This window comes from Erinaceus europaeus, chromosome 13 (assembly GCF_950295315.1).
Source record: "Erinaceus europaeus chromosome 13, mEriEur2.1, whole genome shotgun sequence".
Taxonomy (NCBI): Eukaryota; Metazoa; Chordata; class Mammalia; order Eulipotyphla; family Erinaceidae; genus Erinaceus; species Erinaceus europaeus.
In genome coordinates this window covers 73,824,553-73,850,152 of record NC_080174.1, presented here as the reverse complement: position 1 = coordinate 73,850,152, position 25,600 = coordinate 73,824,553, and the positions used below count along the sequence as shown (strand labels likewise).

Sequence of the window (25,600 nt, the reverse complement as noted above, 5' to 3'; positions counted from 1 at the left end):
GCTCCCATAGAATGCAGCTTTATGAGTGAACCTACCCAGTAACAAATGGAAACGAGAGCTGTCCAGTGAATCTAAATGACTATGAGCAATAATAAGCCACAAGTGTTTGGGTGGTTTGAGATACAGCAATAAATAATTAGAACAGTCATAAAATCTAAAGAATGCTAGGTATGAGAATAAACAAAAACAATAGATCAGTAATCACATATATAAGGTCTGACTTCCAGAAATACAGTTATTTATTGAATTAATTTACTTATCATCTCTATAACCAGTTGTCTTCCAGAACCTAAAATAAATCCTCTTGTAAGAACCATAACATCATCTAGAATCTTATTCTAGGTGTAACCTCAAATGGTCCCTATGTTTTGTGTATTTTTAAGCACTATACAAAATACAATGCTCAGTAACAATTTTTGATTAGGCTTAAGAATTGGGCAGAGGAGATAGAAAAATGGTTATGCTTGAGACTTTAAGGTCCCAAGGTTCAGTCCCTCCCACACCACCATAAATCCGAGTGGAGCAGTACTCTAATACAATAAATAAATAACAAATAAATAAGTAGATTAGTCATCAAGAGAAAAAGTAAACAATATAAGCAAATCCATAGGATACCCAGCTATTCCAGTTATTAGATAAAATACAAGATTATGGAATGAATATGAAAATAAAACTCGTTTCTCTTCATTTCAGTGTAGTCATCTAGGAAGGCTAACTGGTCTTAGCTTACAATTGAATTTGCTGTCTTTTTTTTCTTCCTTTCTAGATCATTTTCTGCACTGCAGTCACATTGATTTTTTTAAATTTAATGTAATTTTAAATTAAGAACATCCTCACTTTCCTCTATATAAATGTCCCATTTCTTCAGAATAAAATTCAAATTTCTTTCTTTTTTTTTAAACTAAATTTTTTTATTATCTTTATTTGTATTGGATACAGACTGCCAGAAATTGAAAGGAATGGGGAGAGAGAGAGGGATAGAGACAGAGAGACACCTGCAGTCCTGCTTCACCACTCGTGAAGCTTTCCCTCTGCAGATGGGGACTGGGGGTTTAAACCCAGGTCCTTGAACAGTGTAACATGTGCGCTCAACCAGATGTGCCACCAACCTGGCCCCAAAATTCAAACTGCTTACCACAGTAAAAAGTGACCCTCTCAGATGTTTGCCCTTTCAGATTCCTTTCTCACAACTACCTCCCTAGAGGGCTCTCTAGACTCTTGCCATACTCCACTAGTTTTTTAAAAAACATTGTACTACTCCTCTTCTCCTTTCTGACAGAGAGAAACTGAGATGGGAGGGGGAGCTAGAGAGTGGCAGAAAGAGAGGTGGAATGGGAGGGCTGTAGCACTGCTTATGAAGTTTTTTCCCTGCGTAACTGGGGTCTTGAACCAGAGTCCTTGTACATAGTCATATGTGCACTCAACCAAGTGCACCACCCTCAGCCCCTTCCATTAGCTTTTGATTCCTTTAAACTGCTTTCCATTCCCCTGCTCCAGGGTCTCTGCACATGATATTCCAATTCGTTGCAAACTTCAGACTTCATCTTGCATTCCTGTTCCTGATTGTCCTTCCTACTTTCTATTAAATTATCATCTTAACATTATTTCTTCTTGGAAATGTTCCATATTTCCTAGACTTTTTTTTTTACCCTCACAGAAGGCAAGAGATGTGCACTTTTACATCCTCCAACTCCTATATCAAAGTACCTGTCATACTTCATGACTACTGTTTTGTCTCCTCCTTTAAAGAGAGTAAGTTCCAGATGGCAAAAAGGAGTCATGACTTGTTCACCATTACCTCCCTAGTCTTCCGTCTCACTCAAAATAGACACTCAGTAGAGATTTTTTAAATTACTTATTGGTATGAGAAACCCCTCTTTGTCTTAAAGATTGTACTTTCCATCTAGACCTGGCTGTTTCCTTTCCATTCTTTTTGAAGGTTCTACAGAAGGACAAATGTGAACTGAAGGTTTGTTAATAGGTCCTTTCAGTATTTTTAAGATTTTATTGTAAGAGAAATAAAAAAAGTGAAAAGAGTATGAATAGTCAGACCATAGGCTTCTCCCTTGCTATCCATTTTCAGCAGTGCTCTCTTAAACGGTAAATAAATAAATAAATAAATAGATTAATAAAAATTTTAAAAGTGACTATACTATTGAATACTTGCATCCTCAAATGGCACTGGCTTTTCACGCACTCCAGGATCCAGTTCAAAATGGCCTTCCTTGTTTTTTGTAGTCTTTCTGGCTCCTTTCCAGTTTTTATCATAGACTTTGTTTTTCTCTGCTTCCTCTTCTCAGTTCAGACGGCTTCCTCTGTCATGTTCTATAAACCTGCCACTGTTGATGAGGTTTTGTGTTGTTGTTGTTTTTTTTTTAACGTGCCATCTGAATTGGTCGGCTCTGTCTTATTACTTGTTAGGTTCAAGTTCTAATTTTAGACCCAGACAATTTTACTTTACCTGTTATTTTGCTCTGCCCTTGTAACTCATTTTCTAATTTGATCATTGAACTAACTCTTCGGGCACAGGGCAAAACTGAATGCCACCACTAAATTTTGTCTGCTATATTTTCCATTGCATCACCTGTGTCAAGGTCAAGAATAAAACACCTGGCAGCACATATTTATTGAATAATTAAATTTTAACAGGTAGCCTACGGTAGACTGCTTGAGTTAATTTAGATTACTTTTGCTCTTCTGGAAATATCAATGAGTTTTTGTTTGTTTGTTTGTTTGAGTACCTGGAAATTGATAACACTTAATAAAGCTTTAAGGGTTGGGGTAACAACATAATGGTTATGCAAAAGCCTTTCATGCTCTTCAGTCCTAGTTTCAGTCCCTAGCACCAGATTCAGACCCCAGCTGAGCAGTGTTCTGGTAGGTCTAGTGCTCGTGCTTTCTCTCTCATTAAAAATAAAGTATTTAAAAAAGTAAAATAAAACTTCATTTTAATGACATTGTGACCTGATTCAATCACAGGCATTCCTCCTTAATAGGTTCTTTTTTGCTATTCAGAAATGTAAGAAGGATTTGCTATTTTCATTTACAAATTAAGAGACTTTTCTTCCCTCGGATACTAGGCCTCAGTTTCAGTCTAGAAACTAGCTTTTTAAAAATGTTTATTTCATACGAGCTACATAGAGCTCCACATGAGATGGGGGAGGGGAGAGATATGGAGACACAGTGCCATGGGCAATGGGATCAAACAGGAAGAAGCCTCAGGAATGTCCTGGGTTCCACTAAACTGAATTGTATCTCCAGCAAATCAGCCTTCAGTCAATGCAATGCAAATCGTTACTTCATTCCTAAGTAAACATTTCATCCTGTAAATGAAGTTGCTTGATGTTTATAAATATAGGTAGTAAGTACTAGGCTAGAAAGGCTTATTATAGTGCAGAGTAAAATGTGCTTAACCAAGTTTCTGGCAGGCTGGGTGGTGGGCAGTGGGGTAAAGTGTAGAACTCTCAGGCAGGAGGTCCCCAGTTCAATCGCAACACCACCTATGGCAGAGTATTGCTCTGGTTCTCTCTTCCCCTCTCTCCCTCCCTCTATTAAACAAGTGAATTAGAAAAAAAAAATTGTTGGATATTGCCAGTAGTTTACGATTCGAGGTATCAGGAATACTGGTTTGACAACAGGAGGAATTTAATGAGATAAGGAAGAAAAGTTTAGCTGGGAGGCCTCAGGATTCAGGAAGAAAAAAGGGTGAGAGCATTAGGGAACCAAGTTTGCAAGTATTTAGTGAAAAAAGAAAAAGACATCAGGGTCTTGAGAGAGGCTGGGGGAAACCCTAAGAAATATAGGAAACTGAAAGGCGAAGGAGGACAGCCATAACCGGGGCTTAGTTTATTTATGGTGGAGGTGATTAAAGAAAGATAAGTCTCTCGGACACTAATGCTAGAGGCAGAAAAAAAAGCATGCCTTAGACGGCAAAGAGGAATGCTCAAAGGTAGAAACAAATTACAGTCCTCAAGGAGCAGAAACACAGAACCCCAAGCCAAGATTCAGCAGAATATGGGTGGTGGGACCAGTATCAGGCCCACAAAACCAAGGTGTGCGCTTGTAGCTTAAAGGAGGGTGCAGCATTCCGGAGGAAAGTTTTCATAGAAAGCACTTGGGACTCTGACTTGTCAACATTTATTTCAGACTCTTGAAGGATTCCAGTGTAAGCACTTGCACAGGCCGGTCGGGTTTGGAGGCGAGAGGTGGCTCCGTCAATATTGGAAATGACAATAATAATATAATCCAGTGAGGGTTGGGAATTAATTTCCACCGGTGTAGGATGATTCCCCTAAGAGTTGGAGGGATTTCAGCTCAAGGATATGGGGGGAGTGAATGTCAGTCCTCGACGGGTCGATATGCCTGGCTGGGGGAGGGAGGGGGGAATGCATCTATGTCGGCGTGGAGGTGTCTTGCAAGCAGCGTGGCGGCTCAATTAACGTGGGATGTGGGTGAGTTTCCTCCCCAGCAGCGCGGTGCGTTGCAGGCCGGATTGCGGTGGCGACCGAGTGGGTCCCCAGGGGCTTGGGGGGCGCCCCGGGGGCGGCGCGGCCGGAGCAGGGCTGGGGGGCTGCCGGGGTGCGCGGGCGCGGGGAGCGCGGTCAGGTGCGGCCCCGCACTCGCGCCCCTCCCGGAGGCTCCGGGGGAACCTGTTGCAGGAGACGCGGGCGGGCGGGCGGCGGCGGCCGAGGACCCTCCCTCGTCTCCCCCGGGGCCTCTCGGCAGCCCTTTCACCCTGGAGACGCTCCGCGGCGCGGCTCTTCCTCCCTTCGCTCCGGTTTTTTTTTTTTTTTTTTTTAAAGTCACCTCCCAACCTCGCGGGCAAACGGCGAGCCCGGGGGGTGGCTCGTGCGGCTTCCGGGAGCGGAGGCGCGGCCCCGGGGCCGCAGCGGGAGGAGGGGGAGGCGGCGGCTCAGGAGGCGGCGGCGGCGGCGGAGGACGAGGCCAACATGGCGGCGCGCAGGGCTGGGCCGGGCCGCCGCCGCGCCTGAGCTCCCCACCGCCCTCAGCTCGGTTCGCGGCGCCCACGCTCGCACCCACGCTGGCCCGGCGGCTGCGGGGCGCGCAGACCAGGAGCGCAGGGGCCGCCCGGGCGCGGGGGCGGCGCGCAGACAGCGCCGCGCGGCCCGCGACACCCGGGACCCGCAGCTTCGCCGTCCGCCCGCCGGCCGGCGCGGCCCGGAGCCCCGCGCCATGGAATCGGAGGAGGAACAGCACATGACCACGCTGCTGTGCATGGGCTTCTCGGACCCGGCCACCATCCGCAAGGCCCTGCGCCTGGCCAAGAACGACATCAACGAGGCCGTGGCGCTGCTCACCAACGAGCGGCCGGGCCTCGACTACGGCGGCTACGAGCCCATGGACAGCGGCGGCGGCCCCAGCCCCGGGCCCGGCGGAGGCCCGCGGGGCGACGGCGGGGGCGACGGCGGCGGCGGCCCCTCCCGCGGCGGGAGCACCGGAGGCGGGGGCGGTTTCGACCCCCCGCCCGCCTACCACGAGGTGGTGGACGCGGAGGTGAGGAGGGAGGGGCGGCCGCTGACCCGGGCGGGAGGGGAGGGGACTCACCCCGCGTGCGGGACCCGGTGTGCGGGGGTGCCCAGGCGGGGGAGCCGGCTCCGGGGTGCAGAGAGAGGGAGAGAGAGAGTGCGAGGTCGGCTTTGGGGGGCGGGGGGCAGTCAGAAATGGAGGTGCTAGCGAGCGAGGGGGACGAGGCTGGGAGATTGCGGGGAAGCGAGTGGAAGAGCCACCACGTTTCTGGGCTGAGAGCAAGTGGGCTGGGCCAGCGCGGAGTGGTGGCCTTTGCCGGGGGTCCGGACCGCTGGGGTGGTACGAGGACTTCGGGGGTTTAAACGCCTGGGATGGGGAAAAACAAAGGGGGGCACGGGGGATGGAAGGAGATGGGCCCAGGGCCGGGATGGCTGGAGTGGATGTGTAAGGTTGGGGAGGGAGGCCGGATGCAGAAAGGTCTGGGTGAGAGGCTCTCCCAGCCTTTTACCAATAGACCAGGTATCGCAAGTGGCGGAGTTTGGGGGTTGAGAGAGGTCGGAGGGCAGAGGTCAACGCAGGAATGGGACCCTCGGGGAGGTCGTGCCCTGGAACTGGAGAATGCACCTGGCACCAGGACTGGCCGCGGCGGAGGCTGAGAAAGGAGGGCTGGTCAGAGCAGGAAAAAGGGGTTGTCGATGTGCCAGTTGAGGGTGCTACGCAGTGGACCCGGACCCGGGGTGGGAGATGAAAGGGAGTGTGGAGCCCGTGTGTTAAGGAGAAAGGGTCATCTGGGCCTCTGTGGCTTTGATCCCAGAGAGCAAGTCTGGGTGGAGAGAATTAAGACTGCGTAGTTAAGGGATGTAAGCAAAGGCGTGTATAGATAGGGCCAAGGGAGACAAACTTTAACTGCATTTTTGGAAAGTAGTAATGATAAAAAACAATAACTCCAACAGAAGGCATAGCCCTAGTGCAAAGGCAAACAAACAAAACATGGCAGCTCAGGACAGAATTTTGGTTCGATTGATTGATTGTATGTTGTATCACAAGGGTCCAGTAAAGCAACTTGCCCTGATCACAGGAGAGCACAGGTCTCACTCACTCAGATCAGGGTTTGTGTTTTTCAGAGGGAGCTAATCATGTAGATCATTTCTGGAAAGAAGAAGAAGGAGAGAAAAAAAAAAAAAAGCAAAAAACTCAGTTTTCTAAAAGAGTGGTTTCAGAGATAATGTAATATCTGTTTAATTTTATGTTTTTTGCAACGGTTGAAGTAGAGTGGCAGCTAAAAAAATAAAAAAAGGTTGCCAGACTTTTTGCACACTTGATAGTGTTCGCTGTTACCCGGTAACTCAGGTGTGTCTTTGGCCTGTGTATGGAAATAAAGATTGTTATTCTTCACAAACTCCCAGATCATCTAGTATCTTACGGCTTAAGAAAGGCTTTTTTGGAAGCCCCTCCCCCAACACACACCTTGATGCATGCAGTTTTGACCCATTTTTGAAATTCAGAAGAAAACCATTGCTTTTTCTGAAGGCTTAGTGTAGCTCTACAAAGCTGATTTGTATCCTTATTTTGTGAGATTTGTTCATCACACCTTTTAATTTCCTATGAGTGAAAAGTCGAATTTAATGGTAATGCTTGCTGGTACTTTAACATTTGCTGTACTGCCGCTACATTTATATACAAAGACATTTCACACGAATGAGACACTGAGGAGTTTGCTTTCTGGAATTAGGCAGGGAGTGTGTTGTTTTGAAGACTTGTGTTATTTTCATTTCCTCTTGATCTGTGAATTTGGACTGGGCAGGCTGCACCCTGTACTTTTTGAGAATTCAAAAGAGGCTGGCGACCCAGGCTACTTCACCCTGCAGAGCAGACTGACTGAAATGCAGGCAGGCACTTTCTTGGCATGCAAGAGTCTGATGAGGACATTTAACCTGATTTTTGGGCTGTAGTTTCACAAATCCTGAATGCTGCCCGTGTAGCCCATTGATCAATCTTGCTCAAGATAGTGGGGAAAGGAGGCTTTCGATCTTGGTAAAGAGAGAAGGGGACTCTTGCCCTTTCATTTTCAACAAACCAGACACTGTATTAGATGCTGTATATATGTATTTAATTCTTGGTGGGATAGTTAAAATATTCTCATGTTATAACGTGACATGATCAGAAGCAGAGTCCAAATTTGAACCCTCTGCTCATGATTTAAGGATGTAATTCAATGTAGCATAAGATGCAAAATGAAGAGATAAATTTTAAAACAGTTGTACAAGTTTAGGAATGCTGTGGCAGGCAGTGAACTAAGGCACTATCAGTGCTGTAGTGTCTCTCCTTTTTTTGTCTCCCCCATCTCTCTGCTTAAAAATAAAGAAAAAGAAGTCTGCCAGAAGTATAGTCATGCAGGTGTGGAGCCCTGACGGTAACCCTCATGGCGAAAAAGAAAAAGAAAAGAACACACACACTTGAGGTGCAGGCAGAATAAAACTCAGCTGTTAAAAAAGAAAATAAAAAATGATTATTTTACATATGCAGTTCGAAGACAGGAGTGATCTAATTCAGTGAACTTTTTTTTTTTAACATTTATTTATTATTCCTTTTTTGTTGCCCTTGTTTTTTATTATTATAGTTATTATTGTTGGATAAGACAGAGAGAAATGGAAGAGGAGAGGAAGGCAGAGAGGGGGGGAGAAAGACAGACACTGTGCCACATGTGCTTAACCCACTGTGCTACCGCCCGACTCCCTTCAGTGAACTTTCTAAGGCTGTATCTGTGTCCTAGGGTTAGGTGTAGGGGAACATGGAAGTTACATTCTCAGAGGATCTTAGTGGGAGGTGCCTCATTTTACTTGAAGTTACTTCCCCAAGGTCATCTAGCTAGTTAGGTAAACCAGGACAAATGAGTAATTTGGACACATGCTACATAATTAGGGTTTCATTTAATTTTTTTTTTTTTTGGAAAAGAAATTAACTCATTCCTTAGAGAAGTTTTAACATTCTCCTTAGCTAGGAGAGTACAGATAAAAACAACCCAGATACGGAGCAGAATAAACCAGATCTCTCAGAATGCCACTTTTTTGTTTATATCCTCCAACCAAATAAAGGTATTGTTTTGTGGATAGCTGTGTTCGGTTGTTACTGGTATTATCGGACGTCAGTGTATATGTAACTCATGATCTCTAGGCCTGGAAGGGGCTTTGGGAAGAGAATCAGTTTTCATTTTGAATAGCATTACTTCTGAACCTTTTCAGGCAGATAAGAAGAGTGTTCTGTTTTAAAGAGAATAAGGTCTTATGTCTGCTGTAAATAACATCCAGATGTTTAGTAGTCTCAGTGTCAGAGTTCTTACTTTCTTCTGTAGTCAATGTAAGCTCCTCTGGCCACTGCTGAAGACACCTCTGTGGTTATGCCCTCTTCTGAGTTGGGAGAGTTGGTTCTTGAATTATGATCCTGTCCAGGGCTCAGTAGAGCTCAGAACCTAGAAACTTGTGAGTATTGTCTAAAATTTAAGTTGTGAAATGCATCTTATTCAATATTTAATCTCCTTAATTTCTCTTTAGTAATTATTAAGTAGAAAAAAATCATGAATATTTTGGCTAGGAGAAAAAACTTTCTAGGGCTGTGATCATTAATATTCCTAGAAGTGATTTTTAATATTGTGATTTGACAAATAGTGTAAACTCCTTGTTTTGTTACTGTTTCAATGAGAGACATTCCATATGCAGGTATTTTTTTATTATTTTATATTTATTTATTTTCCTTTTTGTTGCCCTTGTTATTTTTCATTGTTGTAGTTATTATTGTTGTTACTGATGTCGTTGTTGTAAGATAGGACAGAGAGAAATGGAGAGAGGGGGAGAGAAGGATAGACACTTGCAGACCTGCTTCACCACCTGTGAAGCGACTCCCCTGCAGGTGGGGAGCCAGGGGCTCGAACTGGGATCCTTATTTCAGTCCTTGCGCTTTGTGCCACGTGCGCTTAACCTACTGCGCTACCGCCCAAGACTCCCCATATGCAGCTGTTTGTCAGAAGTGTTTGCAAGAGCTGGTTCTGCTATAATATACTTAAATATGTAGCAATTAAAGTCACATTCATTTGTAGTTCCTTAACCCATATTGCCTCTTTTTTTTCCCCTTTAGTAGTAGCTGCTATTTGTAAATGAAATTGATAGTAGTACCAATATTTATACTAAGGCTTATATTAAAATCCATGTCCTTTTCCCCTAAAATGTCTGATCCTAGTACACTTGAATATGGAGTAAATATAAATTGTAGTGAATCATTAGTGATTTGAATATATGAGTTGCAGTTTGTGGTTCATGATGACTTGATAATTTAAGAGAAATCCATTTAAAAATGTTTGAGTAAAAAGTACTTCTCCAAATCAGTTGACAGTAGATGACAAAAAAATAAATATATGAAAGATTAATTGGCCTAGCCTAATTTTTGAAATTAGAATTTTCAAGTAGCTTAGTATATATGTATTTTCTTTGGGAATTAGGCCTATGAGTTAATCTAACAGTTCAAGTCTCACCTAATAATTAACCTGTCCATAGCTATGAGAATAAATGTAATTTGGCATGAAGAATTTTTTTCTTTTGTGTGTTAGTGAATGCAGTTCTAGTGAAACCATAATAAGATAATAAGTAATGGCAGCTTTATGAAGCATAATAATCCTGTTGGCTTAAAATTTAAAACCAATTACAACACTAGAGAAGAAGTTATGTATTTATTTATTTTTTTTCTGCTCCTGGGATTATCGCTGGGGCTCAGTGCTGGCACTATGAATCCATGGCTCCTAACAGCCAGTTCTTTTCTGTTCTATTTGGTAAGACAGAGAAGTTGAGAGAGGCAGGAACGATAGAGAAAGACACCTGCAGACATATTTCACCACCCCTCCCTGCAAGTGGTACAGGGGCTCAAACCAGGGCCCTTGCATATGGTAACGTGTAAGGTACACCACTGCCCAACACTCAAGAAGTGAGGTTTTAACAACTTGAATAAAGCATCTCAACTTTAATAAGACATCTTTGTGCTTACTGTTAGGTCCAGATAGCACAACATTTTGACAAATCTGGTTATACAGATGAAAACGTGGGGGCTGGGTGGTGGCACACCTGGTGGGGTGCACGTTACCACGCGTGAGGACCTAGGTTCCAGACGCCAGTGCCCACCTGCAGGGGAAAAGTTTTACAAGTGGTGGAGCAGGGCTGCAGGGGTCTGCCTCTCTTGTCGCTCTCCCTTTCTATGCCCCTCTTCCTCTCAATTTCTGGCTGTCGCTATCAAATAAATAAAGATAAGAAAAATAAAAAGAAAAATGTTTAGAATGACTTACCTAAATGATATTTTTCATCTGTGAAGTTCAGTTTTCCAGGAAATTTTCTCATGTAAATAAATAAGATTGAAACATTTCAAAACCCATTTAATATATTCAATACACTGAAGTTTCTGCTTGTTAGTCATTTGTGTTTAATATGTATATTTCAGTTTTTGTCTTGTTTTGGGCTAGCTTTTTATTTATTTACTAATACTAGGTAGAGTGGGAGAGACAGATTGAGAACCAGAGCATCATTCTGGTTTGATCCTGGCACTTTACGCTTCTAAGTTCAGTGCCCTCCCTACTCACTGTGTCACCTTCCAGACCCTCAAGTAAGTCTTAACACTGGGTTTTCTGTCATATTAGAAGTAGCTTGGGAGTCGGGCTGTAGCGCAGCGGGTTAAGCGCAGGTGGCGCAAAGCACAAGGACCTGCATGAGGATCCCAGTTCGAACCCCGACTCCCCACCTGCAGGGGAGTCGCTTCACAGGCGGTGAAGCAGGTCTGCAGGTGTCTATCTTTCTCTCCTCCTCTCTCCATTTCTCTCTGTCCTATCCAACAACGACAACAACAATAATAACTACAACAGTAAAACAACAAGGGCAACAAAAGGGAATAAATAAATAAAATAAATATTAAAAAAAAAAGTAGCTTGTGAGAAAGGCTTTGTAGTAGTTCGAATAGGAGATGCTGAGTGCTAGAGGAGCCCACATTTGCTTGTAGCGAGCAGGACGGGTCAGGGAGGAGATAGTAGGCAACTCCCTCAAGCATTCCCACCATGAGCAGCCCAGCCAGCTTGCATGGAGTAATACGAGGCAGCCTCTGTGCTTCACTCATCCTGAAGGGTAACCCCAGCGTGGTCCTCTTCAGAAAAGCCAAGAATGTGTAATCCATTTTTACAGTCCAATTAAAAAAAAAATGAAAGAGAAAAAGCGGCAGAGTGTTGAGTACCTGAAAAACTCAGGAGTGCAACATTTGACCCCGAGGCTATTAGATTACAGAGACACTGTCCAGAAAGTTGTGTTTCGTTTTTTAAGGGTGAGACGCTTTTTTCTTGCCTTTCTAGGTAGATTTTGTTTTCTGTTTAAAGTCTGTATGCTTCATTCTCATTATTATTATTATAGGAATTTTTATTGTTACGTTCTGAAACATTTTTTTAGTCATTATTGATTTATAAAAAAATTATTAAGCTCACTTTAGACCATTTTTGTTAAGTTCTGGAGTAGGTTACGTTACTGCTTATTGTTGATAATCTCTGAGGTGAGTTTTTGGCACATTATTCATCACCATTATGTTTTCATAATATGTTTTTTGAGTTCATTTGTTTACCCAACAGAAACCTAATGTCTACTGTTGATGGATTACATTTTCTCTCTTTCTGTGTGTGTTTGTGTGTGTGTGTGTGTGTGTGTGTGCGCGCGTGCATGAGAGGGGGGAGAGAAATGGAATCTACTTGTTTAAGAGATTAACTGGCTAGTGGGACATGTAGTTAGATTTGGTTTATTTTAATTTGTTCTGAATAAAGAGCTAGCACAAGTAAGTCAGAATTATAATAATCCTTCCAGAAACTGAGATACTTAAGCCATCATGAAGAAATATCTCTAATCTATCTCTAAGGCAAAATTAAATACCTGACTTTCCTCTTAGAAAAATGTCTGCAAGTGTCCATAAATCATCTCACTTCCAAAGATATGTTTGTTGTTCTAGCATAATTTTTGCTTTCCTGCAATATGTTAGTTAATTGTATTGTGGACTTTAGTTGATATTCTCTCACTTAAATTTTAATGTGCTTTTATTAGAAATATTTCATTAAATACTTACTAAACTTGGTTATTATTATTAGTGCATTTTGAAAATGTTTCTGGAATTAAAAATCTTTTCACAAAGAGTATATGGTCAGCCAGCCTGTTCCCAAAACTTTCAGTTTTAACTTTGTACCTTTAGAATCAAACTCTTAAGACTACTCAGTTCATTCCATCCCCAAGTATCTTTTTTCTCCCCTAATTCCACAGTTAGTGCTCTGGTCTGGTTTGTGCTCTTCCTCTTTTCTTTTCTTTTCTTTTCTTTTCTTTCTTTCTTTCTTTCTTTCTTTCTTTCTTTCTTTCTTTCTTTCTTTCTTTCAACTGTTTCTCTTAGCTGAGCACCAAAATGATCTTTCTAAAATGTACTTTTTAAAACCAGAGCACTCACTGCTCAGTTTGGCTTATGGTGGTCTGGGCCATCAGAGCATCAGGCAGGAAAGCTTTGCAGAACCCCTACTGTATACCCCACCCTAAGATGCACATTTAAATCATGGGATCACTTTGGTCAGACTTCGTCAGTAGTTCCTCATTCCCTAAAGGTGCATTCTGAATTGATGTCTCCTGCCTAGCCTCTGTGGTGTAGGGACCATCTGTTTCCTCATTCTCACTCCTAAACCCACTATCTAGTCATTCTTTAAAGTCAGCTCCAATACCTTTTCTTTGTAACTTTTGATTGCCACTGCCACATTGTCCCACAGCATTCATTCATTCATTCATTCATTTATTCATTCATTCATATAGACAAATAATGAGAGTGAAAGAAACCACAGCATTGAAACTTTGTAAGTATTGTGGGTACCAGATTCCACTTGAGCTATTTCACCAGTCCCCCCACGTCTTTATTTATTTATTTATTTATTTATTTTTTACTTATACTAAGTAAAGCAACACTTGCACTTTAGGTAAGAGAAACTGGGTTTAGCTGTATGTATCTGTTTCTGTAGGCTTGAGGAGCAGGACTGTTTTCTTCTTTAGCTCTCGTATCTGAACTATATTGAATGGGGTTTGGGAGACTGTCCAGAGTATATCTGCTTGCTGACTATATATTTTTATTAGTGATTAAACAGTAATTTACAAACTTGTAAGATACTATACATATATAATATACAAATATAAGATATTAGGGATATAATTCCACACCACTCCCACCACCAAAGTTCTGTGCCTTCCATGCTCCCCCTTCCCCCGATGATAATCACCATAGTTCTCCCAAGGTCATACTTATGGGTCGACTCTCTATTTTTTTTTCCTATTTTTTCAGGTTCATTTCTTCAATTCTCCATGTTCAGCTTATGAGTGAAATCATCCCACAGTTGTCCTTCCTTTTCTTCTTCCCTCTCAGATAAGCAAAGCAGTGCCTTGCTCCCTCAGGAGTTCTCCAGATTCTCTTCCCTCTCAGTGATAGTACAAAAACAAAGGTTCCTGTTCACAAAAGTTCTGGGTCCTAGTGCTACTGGGGTTCAGAATGTCTGGTCATCTTCCCCAAACATTTCCCCCTGGAAGTATGGGTCAAAATTCTTTTTGAAGTGCACAAGGAAGGAGTTCTGGCTTCTGTATTTGCTCCTCTGTTGGACATAGATGTTGGCTGGCAGATTCATACCTCCAGGCTGTCTCTGTCTATTCCTAGTAGGATCGGGCTCTGGAGAGGTAAGATTATTCTGGGACACGTTGGCCAGGTCATCTGTGCAGGGAGGACTTCCTAACTATATTTTTGGGCAAGTCAGTTTGTCTTTTAGTCTCCTCATCTGTAAAGGAAGGTCTTGGACTACATCTATGGTTAATTTTTTTCTCACTCATTAACCTCTGAGGAATTAAAAGCTGTGAGACCCAGGGCAGAGCCAAGATGGTGACTTGGTGTGAGCTCCAACAAACAGCAACTTGTGACCAGGGATTCTCTGGGTAGGGTTCCAGATGCTAACATGATGCTGACCAGACTTCCCTGGACAGACAACCCCACCAATGTGTTTTGGAGCTCCGCTTCCCCAGAGTCCTTCCCCACTAGGGAAAGAGAGAGACAGGCTGGGAATATGGATCGACCTGTCAATACCCATGTTGAGCAGGGAAGCAATTACAGAAGCCAGACCTTCCACCTTCTGCATCCCACAATGACCTTGGGTCCATACTCCCTGAGGGTTTAAGAGTAGGAAAGCTATCAGGGGAGGGGATGGGATACAGAGTTCTGGTGATGGGAATTGTGTGAAGTTGTACCCCTCTTATCTTATGGTTTAGTCAATGCTTCCTTTTTATAAATAAAAAATTTAAAAAGAGCTGTGAGACTGCTCTCAAAACAATGCATGTAAACACACACAACAAATAATTTTAAAAAAATTATTCTTATCTTATTTACTTTTCAGCCAAAACACTGTTCAGCTCTGATATATAATGATGCTGGGATTGAACCTGGGACCTCATAGCCTCAGGCATGAAAATCTGTTGTGACCTGCTTCCTGTGACCTGTCTAATTGTCATGAATTGTGGGACAGTTGGGAGGCTCCAGGCCTAGCTTCATCTGTTTTGAGAAATGTTCCAATTTACTAGATGCTTTATATTATTTGTATATTTTACTGTAGTCTGTGGTGTCTGTACATTTTTAAGTGGGTGGAACTACTACTTTGTTTTTTGTTTGTTTTTTTTTAATGAAAAATAAAAGAGTTCATGGTCCAGGAGGTAGCTTAGTGGATAAAGCATTGGACTCTTAAGCATGAGGTCCTGAGTTCAATCCCCAGCTGCACATGTACCAGAGTTCTTTCTCTCTCTTTCCTCCTGTCTTTCTCATTAATAAATAAATAAAATCTTAAAAGACAGAAAATAAAAGAGTTCTCAGAATAAAAATTTTAGGTTTTACATTAAATGATACAAATCAAATTTCAGTAATAGAAATAGTTAAACTAAAACTGTCAGAGCAGCAAAACAGCTAATAGCCGAGTTAAGAAAATAGGCATTCCCTGCAACTGTATTGCAAATCATTGACCTCACAATACAAACAAATAAGCCAAGTAAACAAACAAAAATTGAAAATGTTGGTTCTGGGGCTGGGGGCTGAGTGGTGGCACACCTGACAGAGGACCCAGGTTACCATTTGTGAAGTCCCCAAGTTTAAGAAAGGGAGAGAGCGGTAGCGCAACAAGTTAAGCGCAGGTGGTGCAAAGCGCAAGGATCATCTAAAGGATCCCAGTTCGAGCCCCCAGCTTCCCACCTGCAGGGGGATCACTTCAGAGCGGTGAAGCAGGTCTGCAGGTGTCTGTCATTCTCTCCCCCTCTCTGTCTTCCCCTCCCCTCTCCATTTCCGTCTGTCCTATCCAACAACAATAACAACAATACTAGTAACAACAACAGTAAACCACAAGGACAGCAAAAGGGGAAAAAAATAGCCTCCAGGAGAAGTGGATTCCTAGTGCAGGCATGGAGCCCCAGCAATAACCCTGGAGGCAAAAAAAAAAAAAAGGGAGAGGGGGCCATTGGAAGTGGAGCAGTGCAGGCAGAGTCCCAGCTATAACCCTGGTGACAAGTAAACATATAAAAGTGTCACAATTCAAACCAGTTCTCAAGCCATAGCTAGTCAGAGACTAGAGTATGGAAGAGATTGAGAGCAAAGTTCCAGACAGTATTTATAAAAAGAAAGGGATAATAATGGAAAATTATGCCATAAAAGCATCACAATGCACCTACTGTGGGTAGATAAGAAACTGGGCTCATGATAACTGTCAAGTCAACTATTATTTCTTCCACAAAGTGATTTGGGATAAAAAAAATAGCCATTCAGATTGTAGCCAGCTTAGTATTTTACCATTTACTGAACTAAATGGTTGGAGGATAGTGGAGAATCGACAGTCCTTTTCTTCCTTGTCATTTCAAGGCTGGTGAATTTCTTATGCTATAAGACAAACTATAGTGTTCTTTGAAGTTTTGTGGGTTAAGGATGAAAGAGCTTAGATCTGTCAGAAGTATTTAAATAGCGCTTCAAGATTGTGTGTATGTGCGCGTGAGCGTGTGTGCGTGTGTATGTGTGCGCGCACGTGTGTGTGTGTGTGTGTGTGTGAGAGAGAGAGATGTCATCTGAACTATGGTGGTATAAATTTCCAGGAAAAGATATGATTAAAAAAATTCTTTTGTGCTGTGGAATGAACAGAATTAGTATTTATTTCCCTGTTGAATATTTAATATTGGTAGATTGATGATTCAGCTGGCATCTCTTTTAAGAATGGCACTAATTATTTCCATTAAATGACATTATAGTTGGTCCTGAAAGCATGATTATAGTTTTTTCTAGAAAAATGAACATACTGTAGGGACTAGTCATATTTTGGCTTACAAATCTCTTAACGTAGTTGAAAATACAAAGCAGCTATTATTGTTATTATTTTATTTATTTTTAAGAGAAAGAGTATGTGAAACAAGCCAGAACACTGCTCATTTCTGACCTACTAAGTGCTGGGGATCAAACCTGGGACCTCATGTGTGCAGATCCTGTGCTCTAGGCCCCCCTTATCTTAAAGGTAGGGAAATGTGGATGTCTTTGACTTTAAACAGACTTGAGATGGTGAAAATAGCAGTAACTCTAAACCTGTTTGGGATTAGTAACCTTAGGAATACTTGTCTTATTGTTGGTATTTTGACTTTTATGGTCAGTTTACTAATGATTTAATAACAAGATTATAAGGTAACGAGTATGGTTCCATATAGTTCCCACTTCATCCCCTCCATTGGAAGCTTCCCTATGCTTTATGCCTCTGGTTGTGTGGGCCAAAATTCTTTATGGGGTGCAGAAGGTGGGAGGTCTGGCTTGTGTAATTGCTTCTCCATTGGACATGGGCATCGGCAGTTTGAGCCTTACCCCCAGCCTGTTTCTGTCTTTCCCCAGTGGAGCAGGGCTCTGGAGAGTTGAGGTTCCAGGACACATACTGGTAATTTTTGTGACCCAGGAGGTAACACATAAAGCACTGGACTCTCAAGCATAAAGTTCTGATTTTAGTTCCTAGCACATGTCCTAAAATGTCTCTAGTTCTCTCTCCCCCCTCTCGCTAATATTTTCTGTTTACTTATTATTGAATAGAGAGAAATTGAGAGGGGAAAGGGGATCGAGATAGGGAAAGAAACAGAGACACTTGCAGCCCTACTTCATCACCTGTGAAGCTTTCTCTGCAGGTGGGGACCAGGGACTTGAACCTGGGTCCCTGCACACCGTATTGTGCACGCGTAACCAGGTGTGCCACTGTCTGCCTCTTTCCTCTTCCTCTCTTATTAAGTAAATAAACAAATCTTTAAAAGAATCTTGGTAGTTTTTACTTGGTGAGAATTACTTGTTGTGATATCTGCTTTGTGGAACTATAATAGAAACAGATTATCTTATGTTTTGTTAACAGTGTTTATATATTTTTAAGTTTTTATATGTGTCATATTTGTTTTTGAGAAAATATTAGATATCTAGTGAGCAGTCAGTACTCAGTGTTGAAAGCATGCCAGGAAAAAATGTTACTATAGCAAACATGTGGTATTAGAAACAGTTGGTTTATGTGTGACAGTTGTATTGATTGCTGTAGAGATTAAGCAAGTCCTGCTTGCTTTTCATGACTTTGAAGTTTATATGGCTGGCATATAAGACCTATCTGTGTTAAAGAAATTCCAAGAATTTATGAAGAGTATCAGAGATCAGAATCAGTGCAGAGCTAACTTAGATGGTTCCTAGTGATTATGAGAGATATCAAGAATGACTTCATAAAACAAAAAGATGATCTGTATGTCTGAGAATATGTCCTGCCTTCCTTCTCCATCCCAGTAAATAAAACTGAAATATGTCAATTTAAAGACTAAATTTGAAGCTTTGTCTACATTTTGAGATAGATTTTGGGATCTAGTGGCATTAAATCTGTTCAGAATGAAGACTTTGCCTCTTGCATTGTTACTAAACACGATGTGTTTGTGTATTTTGTCGTGTCTTTCTCACATGAGGAAGTCATTTGATATCTCTTTCATATAGCCTTCCTAGTACACTTGCTATATGTTTAATCACTGCTACTTCCTTTGTAAGGTGTTAATTTGGGTTAGAAGGGCACAGTTAACATTTGATCATTTCTCCCCTCAAAATTATTGACCTTCTTTATCTTGCTTTCTGATTCACCAAGTAAATGTCAGAGGTTATTGATCAGTTTATGAAAACAATTCTAGAGGCCGAGATGGAAAGGTTGAGCAAATTACTCTCTCATGATGTGTGTCCATCTGTCTATGTAGCATCATGAAAACCTGACAAAGTTTAGTACTTCCCCCTGCTGCCCCCTCCAGCCCACCATCTGAGCATGTCCTCAATTGCATGAGTACTGGAGACTTGAAAAAAAACTTAGTGGTGTGGGAGGTGGTGCAATGGGTAGTGTCGAACTCTCAAACATAAGATCCCAAAGTTCGGGAGCAGTTAAGTGCACATGGTGCAAAGCTCAAGGACCATTGTAAGGATCCCGGTTGGAGCCCCGGCTCCCCACCTGCAGGGGAGTCATTTCACAGGTGGTGAAGCAGGTCTGCATGTGTCTGTCTTTCTCTTACCCTCTCTCTCCCCCTCCTCTCTCCATTTCTCTGTACTATCCAACAACAACAATAATGACAACAATGATAAGCAACAAGGGCATCAGAAAGGGAAAAAAATAGCAAAAAAAATTTGCCTTTTGGTTCTGTTATGTATCAGATAGAGTGATTATCACAAATATCAGGATGAACTATACATTTGTAGGTTTGAAACTAAACATTTTGATATATTGGAAAGTCATTAATAAATCAAAAATATAATACTTGTCTTAGATTATATATTGTAATGAATACAGAAATCAAGTGTAGTGTCAGTTGTTGAACTCTTAAAAATATCTTTTAAAGAGAGTTGGGTGGTAGCACAGCGGGTTAAGTGCACGTGGAACAAAGCGCAAGGACCAGCATAAGGATCCTGGTTCAAGCCCTCAACTCCCCACCTGCAGAGGAGTCGCTTCACAAGTGGTGAAGCAGGTCTGCAGGTGTCTATCTTTCCTTCTCTACCTCTCCGCCTCTCAATTTCTCTCTGTCCTATCCAAAAAAAAAAAAAAAGAGAGAAAAAGAAAAAGAAAAAAAAATGGCCATAGGGAGCAATGGATTTGGAGCACTGGCATCAAGCCCCAGTGATAACACTGGAGGCAAAAAAAAAAAAAAAAAAGGGGGGGAGTCGGGCTATAGCGCAGCGGGTTAAGCGCAGGTGGCACAAAGCACAAGGACCGGCATAAGGATCCCGGTTCGAATCCCGGCTCCCCACCTGCAGGGGAGTCGCTTCACAGGCGGTGAAGCAGGTCTGCAGGTGTCTATCTTTCTCTCCCCCCTGTCTTCCCTTCCTCTCCCCATTTCTCTCTATTCTGCCTAACAATGATGACATCAATTATAACAACAACAACAACAACAAAAGGACAACAAGGAAAATAAATATTAAAAAAAAAACTAAACAAAAATCTTTTGAAAAAAAATCATCTTTAAAACATTCCAGATACTTATGTGACACTTTGCCTCTGTTAAGGTTTTTTGTCCCTCCTGTATGGCATGCCCTTCTTGTTCCTCTTTTTCCGTCTCTTGTATGGACCATGAAAGTTAATCCATGGCACCAGCTATCTGACATTGACTTGATCCTTGCAGCTGATCCTTCTCTACAGAAGTAGATTTAATACAGCCTTGTGGTTGGCAGAGACAGGTAATGAACTTCCTTCTATTTTAGTCTAGCAGGTCCCACGAGGCTCAGCACTAACACACTACATGCACTGTTAATCAGGTTTGCTAATAGTTTTCTGTAGAGCTTGATAGCTTCCGTTACACTGGCTCTTTGTTCTACTGCTCATCCTAGTTAAAAGTCCCTTCTTGAGTTGAATAGATATCCTCACATACCTTTATCATAACCTCTATCCCACAGTCTTGGCATTATTCATTTATTTGTCACCTAGACTGAACTGAGTCTTTCTGAGGACACGGTGCATCTTCTGTATTTCCTATTAAGTCCAAGGTAACACTTGATTGAAAGTATGCTAAAATTAAATGAAATAATTTGATCTGCGTGCCCCACCATTTTCTAACACCTTTTCCTTCTTTCATCTTATCAAATGGCCTCTTAAAACTTACCTTGCCTAAAATAACTTGCACTATAGCTTAGAGGTAACATAAATATCTTGATGGTCTTACCGCAAAGTTGTTGACTTTGTTTTGCAGTTTTATGAGAGGAATTTTTTAATGTTGCCAGTGTCTTTAAAATGGACATTATTTGGTGCAAAATGTATTAAATTTGAATTTTGGTATTTAGTACTACTGCCATATATATGTTCCCTTCTCTAGCTGTCATAAGAAAGTATTGCATGCAGGCAATAATATAATGGATATTAACAGGAACAAACATTTTTTTAAGACTTCCATAAGATTGCTAGACTGCTCTTACATAACTTTACTTGAAGGCCTTTATTGGAAGCTCAGTAAGGAGATTATTTGTAGAGATTGTCATTTCTAAAGGGGAAAGAGAAAACGTTGCAGTAAAGTTATAACAGGAAATTGATTTTAAGCGTTCTTTATTTTAGACTTCCCTATTTACTTCATCTGTCATTGTAATAGTGACTAATGATGTCACTACTAATCCAGGTGAGTTTATTTTGAAGTAAATCTTACTAAGAGGCTGTTTATTTCACTCCCACTTTCCCACTTCTATGAAAAGAGAAAAAAAGTAGCAGTGGAGTAGGAGGAGGAAGGAAACAGTAGTATGAGAACTGCTTGTTCAACACTGAACAAATATTGGATGTGTTTAGCTCCAGCCTGGCCTCAGATTGCTAAAAGTCTCGGCCCCTGTTTTTACGGAAACCATAGTTTATGGTGTTCTTTATGAAGGGGAGGGAAGACCAGCACTAGATTATAATCACTTGGGTTGCTATTTCAGAATAGCTTGTCTCCAGCTGCATCTACTACTCTGTGTTCTGACAGGGTGGGGAACAGTGATAAAAGTATCCAGTAAGGTATTAGAAAAGGTATATGTCCTGTGTGGATGCCACTTGATTTGTTCCATAGAAAGGGGGAGTACAGAGAGGGACAAAGACAGAGACACCTGCAGTACCACTTCACCACTCATGTTTGAACCTGGGTCCTTGCATGCTGTAATGTGTGCATTCAATCAGGTGAGCCAACAGCTGCATCAAGTTCTTTGTTAATCTCCAACAATTTCTGACATACAGACAAGTTGTACGTGTTGTTTACATTGATTCATTATTTATAAATGTTTAATGTTTTTCACTTTTGCTTTGATGTCACCTATCAGTGAGTGTGCTGATACACACACACACACACACACACACACACACACGGTATTTTCCTCTGGGTACTTTGAATAAAGTTGCAGATACCATGACTTTTAATATATATATATATATATATATATATATATATATATATATTATTAAATAGAGACAGAAAGAAATTGAGAGGGGAGGGGAGATAGGGAGAGAGACACCTGCAGCTCTGCTTCATTACTTGTGAAGCTTTCCACCTTTAGGTCAGGGCCAGGAGCTTGAACCTGGGTCCTTGTACCCTGTCGTGTGGGCACTTAACCAGGTGTGCCACTGCCTTGCCATGATACCACGACTTTTTTTTCTTTGCTTTGCCTGCCATACCTACCTGCCTGCCTCCCTTCCTTGCCCTTGTTGGCACTTCACAGTTCTAGGTTGAGTTTTTCACATAGAGACAAGGGGGGGGGGGACATACCATAGCACCAAAGCTTCTTTTAGTGTGGTGAGGTCTGGTTTTGAACCTAGACTGAGAGCATGACAGTGCAGGCACATGGGGGGCTGGGCAGTGGCGAACTGGGTTAAGCGCACATAGTTTCAAGTGCAAGGACCTGCACAAGGATCCCGGTTTGAGCCCCCGGCTCCTCAACCTTCAGAGGGGTTGCTTCGCAAGTGGTGAAGCAGGTCTGCAGGTGTCTATCTTTTTCTCTCCTGCTTTATCTCCCCTCCCCTCTCAATTTCTCTCTGTCCTATACAAAAAAATGGAAAGTGTGTATATATCCGCCAAGAGCAGTGGCACCGAGTACCATTGATAACCCTGAAGAAAAACAAAAAACCAGGCACACTATCCAGGAGAGCTATCCTGTCAACCCCACCATAACATTTAGCTCATTACTTCAGTATAAATGTCCTAAGGACAGCAACATCTTCTGTAGAACCACCATATCACTATTCAATAAGGAATTCAAGTCATATAAGTAATAATATTCTGTTAAGTAGTTTATATTCAAATTTTCCATTTGTATCAAAAAATGGCATTTATAAACAGAAACAACCCCGGGTTGAATAAAAAGTTAAGCATTGGGCAGAAGAGATAGCATAATGGTTATGCAAAAGACTCATGTCTCAGGCTCTGCAGTCCCAGGCTCAATCCCTGGTACCACCATTAGCCAAAACTAAGTAGTGCTCTGGTGAAGAAAAAACGTTAGGCATTACATTTGGTTTTGTCCCTTTACTGTAGATTCAAGAATAGTCTTTCCTTCATTTCAGTCTTTACATGACTTTAAAAAAAAAACACTTAAAATAATATATTTTTAAAGTTCTTATGATCGAAACATTTATAGTTATGCTGGGGACATAGCATGACTATGCAAAAATAAATAAATTAGTTCTTGAGGCACTGAAGTCCTAGGTTCAATCCCCCTTCATAAACCTGAGCTGAGCAGTACTCTGATTAAAAAAAAAAGAAACATTTATAGTACATAATAAAGTGCTGCCTTTATCTAGTAAGATAAAATCACCTCTTTATCTTTGTACTTTTCAATCCTCTTTGTCCTGATCTCTTAGACAGTTGTCATGTTTTTAGGTCCAGAGGGAGTCTTGGATCTATCTGTAGGGAAACATTTTCATCTTACCAAAGAAACCCAAGTATGGAGACATCTATGTCTCTAAATATGTTTTCTCTAAGACAGCAGTTCACAACCAGAGGTGATTTTTACCCACGGGGGACATTTAGCAGTGTCTGAAAAGCTTAGTCGCCACAGCCAGAGGCTTCTACTGGCACTTAGAGGGGCTGCTAAACATCCCACAATGCACAGGACAGCCCCTTTCACAGACAGTAATCTAGTCTGAAATGTCAGTAGGTCAGAAGAACCTAACAGCAGGTCTTGTGTTGGTCTCCTGATAGACACGCATAGGATTTTTTATTTTATTTATTATTTATTTATTTGCCTCTAGGGTCATTGCTGGGGCTTTTTTTTTTTTTTTTTTTGCCTCCAGGGTTATCTCTGGGGCTCTGTGCCAGCACTAGAATCCACTGCTCCTGGAGGCCATATTTCCCATTTTATTGCCCTTGTTGTTAGGCTTATTGTAGTTGTTATTGTTATTGTTGTCATAGCTGTTGTTGTTGTTGTTGGATAGGACAGAGAGAAATGGAGAGAGGAGGGGAAGTCAGGGTGGGGGAAAGAAAGATAAATACCTGCAGACTTGCTTCACCGCCTATGAAGCGACTCCGCTGCATATGGGGAGCTTGGGGCTCGAACCAGGATCCTTACACCAGCCCTTGCGCTTTGCGCCATGTGCGCTTAACCTGCTGTGCCACCGCCCAGCCCCCTTTTTTATTTTTTATACTTTTATATTACAGAATTACATGTTGACAGGGGTTTGAATCCACACCATTCCCACCACCAGAGTTCTGAATCTTCCCTCTCCCCAGTGCAGTCCACTGCAGTTCCCCTAAAGTGGCAGACATGGGCCAACCATCTTCTCCACGACTCTCTGTCCGCATTTATGCATAGCTGCACATAGGATTTTTGACTCCTGACTGCTTGCTGACCTAGGTTGTGGGAGTTGGGGTAGTGGAAGCAGCTTCGGAGTACTGTGGATAGAGAACAGTCACCTTCTTTACTTCAGGACTGGTTTGGGGAGCCTCTGTACCCCAGTGACATCTTTTATATGTATTTATATATTTTGGATAAGGACAGAAGTTGAAAGAGAAGAGCCCAACACCCCGCCCCTTTCCACGTGTCATCTTATGAGCCTCTATCTAGACATGTCTGTCCCCTGGCTTCCACTCCAAGTCCTCTGCCGGGTCCTAGAAACAGTCCAGCTACTAAGTACACTTACCTCAAGGCTCTTCAAGGACATCAACACCATTCAGATTAGGGTGTGGTAGAGAAAAAAGAATGTCTAAATGAGGTTGAAAGTTATTTTAAACCCTCAGTGCTAGAAGACCCATGGGCTGGCCTAGAACCAGCATGAGGTGGATATAAGCTGACACTACTGGAATACTCAGACATTTACAGGCATAAAAAGAAGATTATTTTGTTGACATTTCTGAAATTCACCTGGAAGCTTCTTGTGTCAGGAACATCTTAGAACAAAACTTTCACTTATGTAATTAAGTTGAATGTTAAAATGGTGACTTTGAATAACTAGTTTAAGTTTCTGATATTTTAAATCATCAAATACATATTAGAGAAGACATGATAAGATAAATTGCAATATTTGACTGTCTGGAAGTGCCTACCACATTTCAGAAAATTTCCTGTTTCTAGATATTTAACATTATTGGTTATTTAATGGACGTTTGTCTTTTGATGTTATGCCAGTGTTTTAGATGGAACATTTGTCTTTTTGAAAAGGATGTCAACAGTGTAAGATGTAAAAAAGATTTTAATTGTGGGGCTTAAACTCTATTTTGGGGGGAGTGTTGGCACCAGGGTTATTGCTGAGGCTCAGTGCTTGAACAACAGATCCACTGCTCCTGTTATTGTAGAAAAAGGAATAATATAAAAGAAAGACAGAAGTGCTTGCAGTGGTGTTCTACTACTATAAGTAAAAATTTATGCAGAATAGCCTTTTCTATTTATTTTTAATCAAGTGGCATGGGAGAGACACCACAGCCCCAGAGCTTTCCCTGGTATCGATGCTTTCATGTAAAGCTGGGGTTTGAACCAGGGCTGTGTACATGGCCAGGTCCTCACTCTACGTGCTGAACTGTCTTTCTTGCCTGAGAGTTCTCTTAAGAGTAGT

The 25,600-nt window shown here is 41.8% G+C and overlaps 1 protein-coding gene across 2 annotated transcripts in view; it reads left to right on the top strand.

Annotated features, from left to right (window-relative positions):
• Positions 1-5,175: 5,175 nt before the first annotated feature.
• USP24 (ubiquitin specific peptidase 24) overlaps positions 5,176-25,600 on the top strand; it is a 143,477-nt gene continuing 123,052 nt past the window's right edge. For both annotated transcript variants that reach the window (XM_016185979.2, XM_007518026.3), the window contains exon 1: positions 5,176-5,514. In XM_016185979.2, coding sequence (XP_016041465.2) covers positions 5,194-5,514 — 321 coding nt within the window. In that variant the 5' untranslated portion in view covers positions 5,176-5,193. The remainder of the gene's footprint in view (positions 5,515-25,600) is intronic.